The sequence below is a fragment of the Sinohyriopsis cumingii genome, chromosome 18 (genome assembly GCF_028554795.1).
Source record: "Sinohyriopsis cumingii isolate HCF-2022 chromosome 18, ASM2855479v2, whole genome shotgun sequence".
Taxonomy (NCBI): Eukaryota; Metazoa; Mollusca; class Bivalvia; order Unionida; family Unionidae; genus Sinohyriopsis; species Sinohyriopsis cumingii.
The window spans coordinates 74,821,742-74,835,304 of NC_142978.1; the positions used below are offsets into that span (position 1 = coordinate 74,821,742).

The window sequence follows — 13,563 nt, forward strand, 5'->3', positions numbered from 1 at the left end:
TCTGTCAAATTGTTAGGAAGTTAGATTTAGGACACGTAGCCTAGGTAGTAGATCTGTCAAATTGTTAGGAAGTTACATTTAGGACACGTAGCCTAGGTAGTAGATTTGTCAAATTGTTAGGAAGTTACATTTAGGACATGTAGTCTAAGTAGTAGATCTGTCAAATTGTTAGGAAGTTACATTTAGGACATGTAGTCTAAGTAGTAGATCTGTCAAATTGGTAGGAAGTTACATTTAGGACATGTAGTCTAAGTAGTAGATTTGTCAAATTGTTAGGAAGTTACATTTAGGACATGTAGCCTAGGTAGTAGATTTGTCAAACTGTTAGGAAGTTACATTTAGGACATGTAGTCTAAGTAGTAGATTTGTCAAATTGTTAGGAAGTTACATTTAGGACATGTAGTCTAAGTAGTAGATTTGTCAAATTGTTAGGAAGTTACATTTAGGACATGTAGCCTAAGTAGTAGATTTGTCAAATTGTTAGGAAGTTACATTTAGGACATGTAGCCTAAGTAGTAGATTTGTCAAATTGTTAGGAAGTTACATTTAGGACACGTAGCCTAGGTAGTAGATTTGTCAAATTGTTAGGAAGTTACATTTAGGACATGTAGTCTAAGTAGTAGATCTGTCAAATTGTTAGGAAGTTACATTTAGGACATGTAGTCTAAGTAGTAGATTTGTCAAATTGTTAGGAAGTTACATTTAGGACATGTAACCTAAGTAGTAGATTTGTCAAATTGTTAGGAAGTTACATTTAGGACACGTAGCCTAGGTAGTAGATTTGTCAAATTGTTAGGAAGTTACATTTAGGACATGTAGTCTAAATAGTAGATCTGTCAAATTGTTAGGAAGTTACAGTTAGGACATGTAGCCTAAGTAGTAGATCTGTCAAATTGTTAGGAAGTTACATTTAGGACACGTAGCCTAGGTAGTAGATTTGTCAAATTGATAGAAAGTTACATTTAGGACATGTAGCCTAAGTAGTAGATCTGTCAAATTGTTAGGAAGTTACATTTAGGACATGTAGTCTAAGTAGTAGATTTGTCAAATTGGTAGGAAGTTACATTTAGGACATGTAGCCTAAGTAGTAGATTTGTCAAATTGTTAGGAAGCTACATTTAGGACATGTAGTCTAAGTAGTAGATCTGTCAAATTGTTAGGAAGTTACATTTAGGACATGTAGCCTAAGTAGTAGATTTGTCAAATTGTTAGGAAGTTACATTTAGGACATGTAGCCTAAGTAGTAGATTTGTCAAATTGTTAGGAAGTTACATTTAGGACACGTAGCCTAGGTAGTAGATTTGTCAAATTGTTAGGAAGTTACATTTAGGACATGTAGCCTAAGTAGTAGATCTGTCAAATTGTTAGGAAGTTACATTTAGGACATGTAGTCTAAGTAGTAGATTTGTCAAATTGGTAGGAAGTTACATTTAGGACATGTAGCCTAAGTAGTAGATTTGTCAAATTGTTAGGAAGTTACATTTAGGACACGTAGCCTAGGTAGTAGATTTGTCAAATTGTTAGGAAGTTACATTTAGGACATGTAGCCTAAGTAGTAGATCTGTCAAATTGTTAGGAAGTTACATTTAGGACATGTAGCCTAGGTAGTAGATTTGTCAAATTGTTAGGAAGTTACATTTAGGACACGTAGCCTAGGTAGTAGATTTGTCAAATTGTTAGGAAGTTACATTTAGGACATGTAGCCTAAGTAGTAGATCTGTCAAATTGTTAGGAAGTTACATTTAGGACATGTAGTCTAAGTAGTAGATTTGTCAAATTGGTAGGAAGTTACATTTAGGACATGTAGCCTAAGTAGTAGATTTGTCAAATTGTTAGGAAGTTACATTTAGGACACGTAACCTAGGTAGTAGATTTGTCAAATTGTTAGGAAGTTACATTTAGGACATGTAGCCTAAGTAGTAGATCTGTCAAATTGTTAGGAAGTTACATTTAGGACATGCAGTCTAAGTAGTAGATCTGTCAAATTGTTAGGAAGTTACATTTAGGACATGTAGTCTAAGTAGTAGATTTGTCAAATTGTTAGGAAGTTACATTTAGGACATGTAGCCTAAGTAGTAGATTTGTCAAATTGTTAGGAAGTTACATTTAGGACATGTAGCCTAAGTAGTAGATTTGTCAAATTGTTAGGAAGTTACATTTAGGACACGTAGCCTAGGTAGTAGATTTGTCAAATTGTTAGGAAGTTACATTTAGGACATGTAGCCTAAGTAGTAGATCTGTCAAATTGTTAGGAAGTTACATTTAGGACATGTAGTCTAAGTAGTAGATTTGTCAAATTGGTAGGAAGTTACATTTAGGACATGTAGCCTAAGTAGTAGATTTGTCAAATTGTTAGGAAGTTACATTTAGGACATGTAGCCTAAGTAGTAGATTTGTCAAATTGTTAGGAAGTTACATTTAGGACATGTAGCCTAAGTAGTAGATTTGTCAAACTGTTAGGAAGTTACATTTAGGACATGTAGCCTAAGTAGTAGATTTGTCAAATTGTTAGGAAGTTACATTTAGGACATGTAGCCTAAGTAGTAGATTTGTCAAATTGTTAGGAAGTTACATTTAGGACACGTAGCCTAGGTAGTAGATTTGTCAAATTGTTAGGAAGTTACATTTAGGACACGTAGCCTAAGTAGTAGATTTGTCAAATTGTTAGGAAGTTACATTTAGGACATGTAGCCTAAGTAGTAGATTTGTCAAATTGTTAGGAAGTTACATTTAGGACACGTAGCCTAGGTAGTAGATTTGTCAAATTGTTAGGAAGTTACATTTAGGACATGTAGCCTAAGTAGTAGATCTGTCAAATTGTTAGGAAGTTACATTTAGGACATGTAGTCTAAGTAGTAGATTTGTCAAATTGGTAGGAAGTTACATTTAGGACATGTAGCCTAAGTAGTAGATTTGTCAAATTGTTAGGAAGTTACATTTAGGACACGTAGCCTAGGTAGTAGATTTGTCAAATTGTTAGGAAGTTACATTTAGGACACGTAGCCTAGGTAGTAGATCTGTCAAATTGTTAGGAAGTTACATTTAGGACATGTAGTCTAAGTAGTATATTTGTCAAATTGTTAGGAAGTTACATTTAGGACATGTAGCCTAAGTAGTAGATTTGTCAAATTGGTAGGAAGTTCCAGTGGTTTCATTTTCATTTAGGACATGTAGCTTATGTGGCTTAGCTGGTAGAGCATCAGACTCATCATCCAAGGTCACAGGTTCAATGCTTGCCTAGTCCAGCCCAGATTGACTGTATGTTTTGGGTAAAGGCACTTATTTCCTCAGCAAGTTATGGCCAATAATGCATTCAAAGTGCCAATAAAACAAAAATAATAAAAGATCCTCCAGGACTAACTACATATAGTGAGAAGTGTTTTAGTGAAAATGTCAAAAAGACCGTCCCATAAAGATGATTAGTGATAAAATTTTCAAGATGGCCATCATGTTGGAGGTCTGATCATCACCATTTTTATTTGCGACCAGCTAGATATCACAGGAAATCTTTCAGTGACAACCTCGTCTATATGACCATCTGTTCTGAAGAAGTAGATGTAACAAGACTTTAAAGATGGCTACCATGGCAGCGATATAGAAGGACTGATAAGCACTTTTTTCATTGAGGACCAACTTGAGATCACAAAAAGTCTTTCACTGAAAACCCCACATCAATACAAACATTTATTTAGGAGAAGCAGCTATAACAAGATTTTCAAGACAGCCCTCATTACCATCAATTTGGCGCTGAGCATTAAGAGGTTAGTGTTAGGACTGGTTGGCCTGGTGACAGGATATGGTGACTGGGTGGGACATCATGCTACGTGTCTGCGGCATGATGCCCCAGTGCTAGACATCACTATTAACTGCCATACTGCAGACATCGTAGCGATATGAATGGAAAATTGTTAAAGCTACGTTACAAATCCTAATCACACACACACACCATCAAATTGGAAGTTTGATCAGCATAATTTTCATTTAGGATGAACTAGATCTCCTACGAAGCCAAATACCCAAAAACCGATGTCTATGTGACCATCTGTTAAGAAGAAGTGGCAATAACAAGATTTTAAGATGATTACCATGTTGGCCATATTGTGGGTCTAACTGGAACATTTCCATTTAGGATTAACTAAATATCATATGAAGTCTTTTCGAGAAAATCTGTTGTACCTATGACTATCTGGTCAGAAGTAGTGATAAGCTTTTCCATGATGAAGATCTAATCATTCCAATTTTCATCTGAAACCAAGTCTTTTAATGAAGCCCCATGTCTACCAAGTCTTTTAATGAAGTCTATATGGCTATCTATCTGTTCAGGAAAAAAAGCAGCAATAAGATTTTCAAGATGGCTGCCATGGCAGTCCAGTTAGAGGTCTGATCAATGCTATTTTTATTCTTGATTAACATAAGAAAACCCATGTAACTAATCTTTAAGGGAAAGTAACAATAACAATATTTTCAAGATGGACCCCATCACAGCAAGACTGGATATCGGATTGGCACCATTTTCATTCAGAACCAACAAAACATCATAAGACATTGTATTCTGAAAACCCCATGTTGCTAAAGTCATCTGCTTATGACAAGCAGTAATACGTGTAACAATATTTTCAAGTTGGCCACTGTCAGCCATCTTGAATGTTAGATTGGCACTATTTTCAATTAGGAAAAACAAGATATGATAAGAACTTGTTTGGTGAAAACAATGTGGCAGCCATGTTGGATGTTATATCAGCACAATTTTAATTAAAGACCAACCAGACATATTTAAAAGCTTTTAGTGGAAAATTCATGTGGATAAAACCATCAATTCATGAGTAGCAAAATTACAAGATTTTGATGGCCAACATATAGGCCATATTCAATATTCAGATCAACAATAATTTCATTTAGAAATGACTAGACATCATAAGAGACTTTAATAACAGCCCAATGTCAATATGACCATATGTTCAGGATGAGAGGTGATAATAAGATTTTTAAGATTCTGGATGTCTGTAGCAATATATGATGGGCACCATTTCTGGACCAACCCAACATCCTAAGAATTCTTTCAGATGAAACCCTGTGTCAATATAACCCTCTGTTCAGGATGATGACAAATAACATGCCTTTCAAGATGGATGTCAAGTTAGCCATATTGGATGACAGATCTGCACCAGTGATAAGATTTTAAAGATAATAGCCATATTGGATGTCAGATCTGCACCAGTGATAAGATTTTAAAGATAGCAGCCACACTGGATGACAGATCTGCAACATTGATAAGATTTTAAAGATGACAGCCATATTGGATGACAGATCTGCACCAGTGATAAGAGTTTAAAGATAGCAGCCATATTGGATGACAGATCTGCAACATTGATAAGATTTTAAAGATGGCAGCCATATTGGATGACAGATCTGCACCAGTGATAAGATTTTAAAGATGGCAGCCATACTGAATGTTAGATTGACACCATTTTCATTTGAAAACCAACTTGACATCCTGCAAAGTATTTTAGTGAAAACTCCATTGAACTGCCATCAAATTTGGAGAAATAAATATAAAAGGATTTTCAAGATTGCAACCATAGTGGTGGCAGCAATATTGCATCTCTGACAAGCACCATTTTCATTTGAAACCATTTAGGCATACTAAGTCTTATGTCACTATGTCCATTCAGAAGCAGTGGTGATAACAATATTTTAAAGATGGCCACAATAACAGCTGTATAATATGTTCAGGGGTCACCATTTTTATTTTGGTGCAATTAGACCTTGAGATGAGTGAGTATGAAGTTTCATAGCAATCTTCACAGTAGTTAGGATGAACAGTGACAACAAACTTGTGCTAAAGGATGGATAATGAAATATGGACACTATACAATGGACAACAGGTCATCACAAAAGCTCTTCTATGACCAGTAGGGTTAAAATTATCTAAGAAGCATCTATGTCTTTACCTTTTTCTTTGGGTTGGAGATAAACACACAGAAACAGTTTTTTTGATGTTCTGGAAAATTCAGTTGTACATGTTCACAGAGTTTCCACACATTCTCTTCGCTGTAAAATAACAAAATGTATGAAATGTCACTAGGCTAGAAAGGCAAATATGGACTGAGTAAAACTTGACTTAAAAGACCACCTGTCAATAATGACCACATTCTTGATGTACCAATCAGTTATGCAATATGTTTCTTTCTTTTTGAGTGACCACATGCAGTTCTCTTTAAATACTAATTTGAGGCATTGGGAGAGGGGTGACCACCTGCAGTTGTTGTCAAATACCATTGGCGGTGGGTGGCTGGAGTGATCACTTGCAGTTGTCTATCATCTTTTGGGGGGGGGTGTGTGGCAAAAACAGATAGTCTCTTAAGATAAAACTGACTATATAGTCAGGCTATCATATTTGGTGAGTGTGACTGAAACAACAGTCAACATTATCAAAACTTCTGCTGAATTCAGCATATATATTTGAATAAAGTTGTTTAGCTTAAGTGGACAATTGACTTTTATAAGCCTAGAATTTAATTAAGTGACTGCACTGTGATGAATCTGTAAAATAAAAATCAAGCAACTATATAACAACACACAAATATATTGTAATAACACTTTATGTGTGTGTGATTCCATTCAAATTTAATGTCTTTCCTCCTCATTTAAAAATCTGTGTTCTTTCAACTTGCCAAACTGGTAATGCTAGTTTCTGTTATCATGGTAATGAGTATAGGTAATGCTGGTTTGTATTTTCATGGTCATTGGTATTGGTTAATGTCATTTGTGTTTTCATGGTAATGGGTATGGGTAATGCTAGTTTGTGTTATCATGGCACTGAGTATGGGTAATGCTGGTTTGTGTTTTCATGGTAATGAGTATGGGTAATGCTGGTTTGTGTTTTCATGGTAATGAATATGGGTAATGCTAGTTTATGTTATCATGGTAATGAGTATATGTTGGTTTGTGTTATCATGGTAATGGGTATGGGTAATGCTAGTTTGTATTATCATGGTAATGAATATGGGTAATGCTGATTTGTGTTATCATGGTAATGAGTATGGATAATGCTGGTTTGTGTTATCATGGTAATGAGTACGGAAAATGCTGGTTTGTGTTTTCATGGTAATGAATATGGGTAATGCTAGTTTGTGTTATCATGGTAATGAGTATGGGTATTACTGGTTTGTGTTTTTACAGTAATGAGTATGGGTAATACTGGTTTGTGTTTTCATGATCAGGGTATGGGTAATGCTGGTTTGTGTTATCATTGTAATGGGTACTGGTAATGCTGGTTTGTGTTTTCGTGGTAATAAGCATGGATAATGCTGGTTTGTTTTGGATGGTAATGAGTATGGGTAATGTTGGTTTGTACTTTCATGGTAATAAGTATGGGCAATGCTAGTTTGTGTTATCATGGTCCAGAGTATGGGTAATTCTGGTTTTTTGTGTTATCATGGAAATGAGTATGGGTAATGTTGGTTTGTGTTATGCTAATTGGTATGGGTAATGCTGGTTTATGTTATCATTGTAATGAGTATGGGTAATGCTGGTTTGTGTTATCATGCTAATGGGTATGGGTAATGCTGGTTTGTGTTATCATTGTAATGAGTATGGGTAATGCTGGTTTGTGTTATGGTAATGGGTATGGGCAATGCTGGCTTGTTTTCGTGTTAATTGGTATAAATAATGCTCGTTTGTGTTATCATGCTAATGGGTATGGGTAATGCTGGTTTGTGTTTTCATGGTAATGGGTATGGGTAATGATGGTTTGTGTTTTCATGGTAATGGGTGTAGGGTAATGCTTGATTGTGTTTTCATGTCATGGGTATTGGTAATGCTGTTCGTGTTTTCATGGTCATGGGTTTTGGTAATGAGGGTTTGTGTTTTCATGGTCATTGGGTATGGGTAATGCTGGTTTGTGTTTTCATGGTAATGGGTATGGGTAATGCTGGTTTGTGTTTTCATGGTAATGGGTATGGGTAATGCTGGTTTGGTTTCATGGTAATGGGTATGGGTAATGATGGTTTGTGTTTTCATGGTAATGGGTATGGGTAATGCTGGTTTGTGTTTTCATGGTAATGAATATGGGTAATACTAGTTTGTGTTATCAAGGTAATGAGTATATGTTGGTTTGTGTTATCATGGTAATGGGTATGGGTAATGGTAGTTTGTGTTATCATGGTAATGAGTATCGGTAATGCTGGTTTGTGTTATCATGGTAATGAGTATGGAAAATGCTGGTTTGTGTTTTCATGGTAATGAATATGGGTAATGCTAGTTTGTGTTATCATGGTAATGAGTATGGGTATTACTGGTTTGTGTTTTTATGGTAATGAGTATGGGTAATACTGGTTTGTGTTTTCATGATCAGGGTATGGGTAATGCTGGTTTGTGTTATCATTGTAATGGGTACTGGTAATGCTGGTTTGTGTTTTCATGGTAATAAGCATGGATAATGCAGGTTTGTTTTGGATGGTAATGAGTATGGGTAATGTTGGTTTGTGTTTTCATGGTAATAAGTATGGGCAATGCTAGTTTGTGTTATCATGGTCCAGAGTATGGGTAATTCTGGTTTTTTGTGTTATCATGGAAATGAGTATGGGTAATGTTGGTTTGTGTTATGCTAATTGGTATGGGTAATGCTGGTTTATGTTATCATTGTAATGAGTATGGGTAATGCTGGTTTGTGTTATCATGCTAATAGGTATGGGTAATGCTGGTTTGTGTTATCATTGTAATGAGTATGGGTAATGCTGGTTTGTGTTATGGTAATGGGTATGGGCAATGCTGGCTTGTTTTCATGTTAACTGGTATAAGTAATGCTCGTTTGTGTTATCATGCTAATGGGTATGGGTAATGCTGATTTGTGTTTTCATGGTAATGGGTATGGGTAATGATGGTTTGTGTTTTCATGGTAATGAGTGTAGGGTAATGCTTGATTGTGTTTTCATGTCATGGGTATTGGTAATGCTGTTTGTTTTCATGGTCATTTGTTTTGGTAATGAGGGTTTGTGTTTTCATGGTCATTGGGTATGGGTAATGCTGGTTTGTGTTTTCATGGTAACGGGTATGGGTAATGCTGGTTTGTGTTTTCATGGTAACGGGTATGGGTAAAGATGGTTATGTTTTCATGGTCATTAGGTATGGGTAATGCTGGTTTCTATTTTCATGGTAACAGGTATGGGTAGTGATGGTTTGTGTTTTCATGGTATTGGGCATGTGCAATGCTTGTTTGTTTTCATGGTAATGAGTATGGGTAATATTGGTTTGTTTTCATTGTCAGGGTATGGGTAATGCTGGTTTGTGTTTTCATGTTAATGGGTATGGGGAATGCTGGTTTGTGTTTTCATGGTCAAGGTATGGTTGATGCTGGTTTTTGTTTTTGTGGTAATTGGTGTAGGGTAATGGTGGTTTGTTTTTTATGGTATTTGGTATGGGTAATGCTGGCTTGTGTTTTCATGGTAATGGGTGTTGGTCATGCTGGTTTGTGTTATCATTGAATTGAGTATGGGTAATGCTGGTTTGTGTTTTCATGGTAATGGATGTAGGGTAATGCTGGCTTGTGTTTTCATGGTAATGTGTGTGGGTAATGCTGGTTTGTGTTTTCATGGTAATGGATGTACGGCAATGCTGGCTTGTTTTCATGATCAGGGTATGGGTAATGCTGGTTTGTGTTTTCATGGTCATGGATGTAGGGTAATGCTGGCTTGTGTTTTCATGGTCAGGGTATGGGTAATGCTGGTTTGTGTTTTCATGGTCATGGGTGTTGGTCATGCTGGTTTGTGTTTTCATGGTAATGGGTATGGGTAATACAGGTTTATGTTATCATGGTAATGAATTTTGGTATTGCTGGTTTGTGTTATCATTGAACTGAGTATGGGTAATGCTGGTTTGTGTTATGCTATTGGCATAGGTAAATGCTGGTTAGTGTTTTCATGTTAAATGGTATGGGTAATGCTGGTTTGTATTTTCATGGTAATGGATATTGGTAATGCTGGTTTTTGTTTTCATGTTTCTGCTTCTGGTGATTTGTTTCTTCAATGATAATTTTCATGGCACAAGAAAGCTAAAAAATATTCATGCACCGAAAGGATTGATCATATGGGTGCAGAAGGATTGGGTTGATGAGATGCTGCAATAGGTTAAAGAGTTTGATATCAAGTACACAATGTTATATTTTGTTAAAATAGAATTAAGTTAGAGTACATTTTCCAACATGTAATTTTCAAATGATTTAAAGGTGTCCCACAACTTACAACTAAAAAACCCTGATGTGTCCCAGAACTTACAGTGCATAAAAAATTACATTAAAAATTAATTTATGGTGTTCCAACAAATATGGTGTCCCAACATATACAGTAAATATGGTACTAACTGTTTGTTATGGGGGTGCTTACCAGTTATTATGTACTTTTGAGAGAGTGACATCTGTAAGGTGAAGTTGTTTGCATTTAAAACATGCAATATGGGGAGAATGTTGGCATATCTCTGTGCTACTTTAATGTAATGTGGCTGACATTTCTTTGGATATTGTACTTTTGGAAATTGTATATGATCTAAGCACACTGCTAACTAAAATGACTGCTCCCTTGTGCTAAAAAATCAGTCTGAATTAGTCTAAAGTACACTTTCCATGGCAGCTATTAAAATAGGGAAAATGAATTTTGCCAGACTAGACAATACCAGCTTCTGAAAGTGCAATGAATGAATTACCAAATATATAAAATGTTTTTTTTTTTAATCAGCTCTTTTTTTATACAATTAACTTTAAGTTCAGGAAGTGAAAAAGACCAAGTGGAGCTAGCACTTTTTTGAAAGGTGCACATCTGGAGTAAGGCCAAGCTGTATACTCTATAACCCATAGTACACCCATCAATCATATACCAAAATAAAGGGAATTAAAGGTTCTTTGAATTATACCTAAGATATACAAGGTCTTTTTTAAATAGCCAGTATAACCAGTGAGGAAAGCTGGGGAAAGTCTTTTTCTTTAAAATTCTAACCCTATGCAAAATGCGAAACTGTAGAGCGCCACCTAAAGCAATTTCATTTTTTCAGTAATTCCCTTTGTTCTTGTGAAAAATGTAAATATGAACTTCTGGTCAGGTTATATAAGGTAAAACAAATATCTTTATCCCCTTCAAATTTGATTTAATAATTACTGACTTGAATACTTAAAACATCAATTATATGAAACCATATATATTTTTGTTCTGGTAATTTCATTTTTATTCTAGTAATTTCTTTTGTTCTGGTAAATATAGAGACCATTCATTAGTCAGACTGGCTTCATCCATGCTTACCTAATTATAGGCCAATAAACTAGCCTCACACCTATAATAATATTGACTGGCAGTTTAGAGGCTAATATTGCCTATTCATTCAAACTTGCACAAATCTGCTGCCAGTTTTGTCTGCACACATCGCTGTATATTACACTTACTGCTATTTCTCACACCTGTTGAGCTACTGTCAGCTAAATGGTTCTTCTGGCAATATGTACATCCTATGTTTGGCGATTTGTAAATCCACATAGAATAAAACAACCCTCTGTCTTGTGGCAATTTTGCCACACTAGATATGGCTGCTACTAAATACCAGTATGTGTCTAAACTGTACATAGGTGTGTTCTGGAAAAATCTGCATGCAGCAAAATTGCAAATTTGAATAAACAGATAACATCATACCCACATATCACCCATCAGTATCAACACAGATTTGGGAGGAGGTCTGATTCATCAGATTAATCTGAGTCTAGCCATTACTATTCTGCACATCTGCCAGATGAAATCTATAAAAAGGGAAATGGCTTGTGGGAAGATCAGGTGCATCATGGGGATGTATGAATTTGCTGACATCCATTTTGGTGTCAGCATAGGACAGCCGCTTTCTAGCCGGCCTAGCGAACTTGAATGACTTTTCATCGAGATATACCTGCATGAAATCTTTCGGAATATGAATTATTTTCTTAAAAAATCATGAGCATAGCATTCTTCATGTCTTTAATCCGCTGACAGATGAGACAAAAGTACATTGTTGCTGAAATTTGACCTGGATCTCCCAGTTTGCATTTTGAGTAACATGACTATACAAATCTCTCAACCTACATGTCAGTGCTATCAGGGGTCAAAGTCACGTGATATCGACAATAAACAAAATTTCAAAGTTGTTGATCATATAATTTGGAAATATAATATAGAAGTCACTTAATGTTTGTAAATAAATATAATGCACACTTAATTCTCACCAAATTTATTCTGAGAAAAACGACCAGAAACCTGTTGGTATCGCAGCAGGGTGGAGAATACCATTTTCAACAAGTACTGAGCATGTGTCAGAGTTGTTTTTACTGGCATCATGTGACTACTGCATGGATATGTGCTCTCTGCTTAGTTACTTTGGTTTTCTTTAAGTTGTTTCCAAATAAATATTTTGAGAAGTTTGTGTTCTTTCATTTTTCTATAAAGATTATGTGACTTTCATTTGTATGTTCAATTTGTTTTCCTACAGCAACACTAAAAATGGTTTATTGTTGATATCACATGACTATACCCTCTCTGATGTCACTATCTTGTAGGTTGCAAGATTTGTGTAGTCATGTGACTCTGAATGCAAATGGAAAGATCCAGGTAAAATTTTAGCAACGATGAATGTTCATCTCGTCTGTCAGCAGATTAAAGATATAACAAATTATATGCTCACAATATCGGAGAAAATAAACCTTATTGCTATCGATTTCATGCAGGTATATCTCAATATTAGGTTTGCTAGGTTGGCTATTAAGCGGCTACCCTATGCCAACACTAAATGGTGTCAGCAAATTCTAACTTGTTGACAGGTAGTGAACTCTGACCCTACACCCCAATATAAATATCCAAATATCAAAAATGGGATGGCAAGGGTCTGAGGAAACTCTAGTACTAATATTAGTACCCTTACTCGTACCTCAACCACAACAAATCAAGTTGAGGCTACGACATCGTAGCTAAGGAAACTCGGACTACTTGAATACCCGAACCGACCACAGTAAATTTCCAATATTATTGCTATTACTGGCCTCACTTAAAACTTTGTAATTAAACAAACATGCAATACAATAGCACGTGCAAAATCGCTAAAGCTGTATTAGATCGTCATTCTGACAGGATCTCTGTGATAAACACGCTAAGATAAAGCAAACTGAAAGTAGCCTTACAGTTAATCTAGTAACAGGCAATCACTGTGCGTGTTAGTGGGCTCATTAAATGAATCATGTTAAGATTCGTGTGTATATACCAATAGCAGCTCGTATATACACAATCTTGAATTAGAGGAATGTTAAAATCCTTCCCAGGATTCGAAGATACATTTTCACATTTCTCAGCCTTCACCTGAGACTCCATCTTTCAATATTGGATGCGTTCGATTTGGATAGATAGAATCATCAGAACGGATATAATTATTGGAATAGGGGATTTGTACATTGTTTGCTTAATCGTAAATCAAAAGTTTTATAAGAAACTAAATTTGGGATATTCGTTGCTATTATTTGTTGTCCACAGGGGACAAATGTATCATTCACAACTATAATAATGAGTT

General features: G+C 35.6%; 1 protein-coding gene across 2 annotated transcripts in view; it reads right to left on the minus strand.

Annotated features, from left to right (window-relative positions):
• The window catches only part of LOC149776993 (protein N-terminal glutamine amidohydrolase-like), a 37,444-nt gene extending 24,059 nt beyond the window's left edge, over window positions 1–13,385 (minus strand). For both annotated transcript variants that reach the window (XM_089941747.1, XM_089941746.1), the window contains exons 1-2: window positions 13,261–13,385; window positions 5,952–6,051 (exon numbers count right to left, since the gene is read on the minus strand). In XM_089941747.1, coding sequence (XP_089797873.1) covers window positions 5,952–6,051; window positions 13,261–13,367 — 207 coding nt within the window. In that variant the 5' untranslated portion in view covers window positions 13,368–13,385. The remainder of the gene's footprint in view (window positions 1–5,951; window positions 6,052–13,260) is intronic.
• Window positions 13,386–13,563: the final 178 nt, after the last annotated feature.